This window comes from Typopeltis vanoorti, chromosome 11, assembly GCF_054136105.1.
Source record: "Typopeltis vanoorti isolate ZY-2024b chromosome 11, IOZ_Tvanoo_1.0, whole genome shotgun sequence".
Taxonomy (NCBI): Eukaryota; Metazoa; Arthropoda; class Arachnida; order Uropygi; family Thelyphonidae; genus Typopeltis; species Typopeltis vanoorti.
Window position 1 is genome coordinate 98,298,592 of NC_143559.1, and position 976 is coordinate 98,299,567.

Consider the following 976-nt stretch of genomic DNA (forward strand, 5'->3'; position numbering starts at 1 on the left):
TTCAAAGACTACAATTTGAAAAGACATTACACGCAAACATATGCTGCGAAATTTAGTGCGTATCAAGGAATGTGTCGTAAAGACAAAATAGCGGAACTGGAAAAAGTCTATCATTCCAACGAAGCTTTTTTTTTTTAAAAAAAATAGCAACTGAAACGGATTCTATTGTAAAAGCTAGTTATGTGGTTACAAACTTGATAGCAAAAAACAAAACCGTATGCCGATGGTGAGTTTATTAAGCAATGTATGGAAAGCGTGGCAGATATAATTTGCCCTGATAAAAAAGGGGATTTTTCTAAAATCAGTTTGTCTCACCAGACTATAGCCAGACGAATTGATGAAATAGGAAAATCTATCGAAAAAGGTTTGGAGAGTAGAGCTGCTAATTTTAAATTTTATGCTTTGGCGATAGACGAAAGTACTGATGCTACTAATACAGCTCAATTGGCAATTTTTATTAGAGGTATTGATGACGAATATAGTATCACTGAAGAAATGGCTTCTTCAGTGCCATTAAACGACACAACTAAATCAAGAGATTTATGCGAAGCAGCGAAAAATACGTTAAAGCGATTTTCTTTGTTCATTGTGAACATATCTGGTATAGCTACTGATGTGCCACAGCGATGATAGGTAAAATAGATGGACTTGTAAAATTAATAGAAGACGATGCAATTGCCTCCCAAAATTTACGTATGATGAAATATCACTGCATAGTACACCAAGAAAATTTATGCGCAAAAGCTTTAAAGATGGATAACGTCATGCAGATTGTCATCAAGGCTGTAAATTTCATAAGGGCCAAGGGATTGAATCATCGCCAATTCCTGGAATTCCTTAAATTTATGGATGCTGACTATGGGAACATCTTACTTTTCGGAAGTAAGATGGTTAAGTCGAGGTAAAATGTTGAAAAGATTTTATGATTTGCGAAATGAAATCAAGTCGTTGGAATCAAAAACAAAATTTGTGCCAG

General features: G+C 34.7%; 1 protein-coding gene across 1 annotated transcript; it reads left to right on the forward strand.

The window, feature by feature from the left end:
• The first annotated feature begins 246 nt into the window (after nucleotides 1–246).
• On the forward strand, nucleotides 247–630 carry LOC150101871 (general transcription factor II-I repeat domain-containing protein 2-like). Its single transcript, XM_090399921.1, has one exon. The coding sequence runs from the start codon at nucleotides 247–249 to the stop codon at nucleotides 628–630; it is 384 nt and encodes a 127-aa protein (XP_090256047.1).
• The last annotated feature ends 346 nt before the right edge of the window (nucleotides 631–976 follow it).

Bases quoted from the DNA above. Each gene is read 5' to 3' on its own strand.
- LOC150101871 (XM_090399921.1), top strand. From the start codon at position 247: ATGGAAAGCGTGGCAGATATAATTTGCCCTGATAAAAAAGGGGATTTT.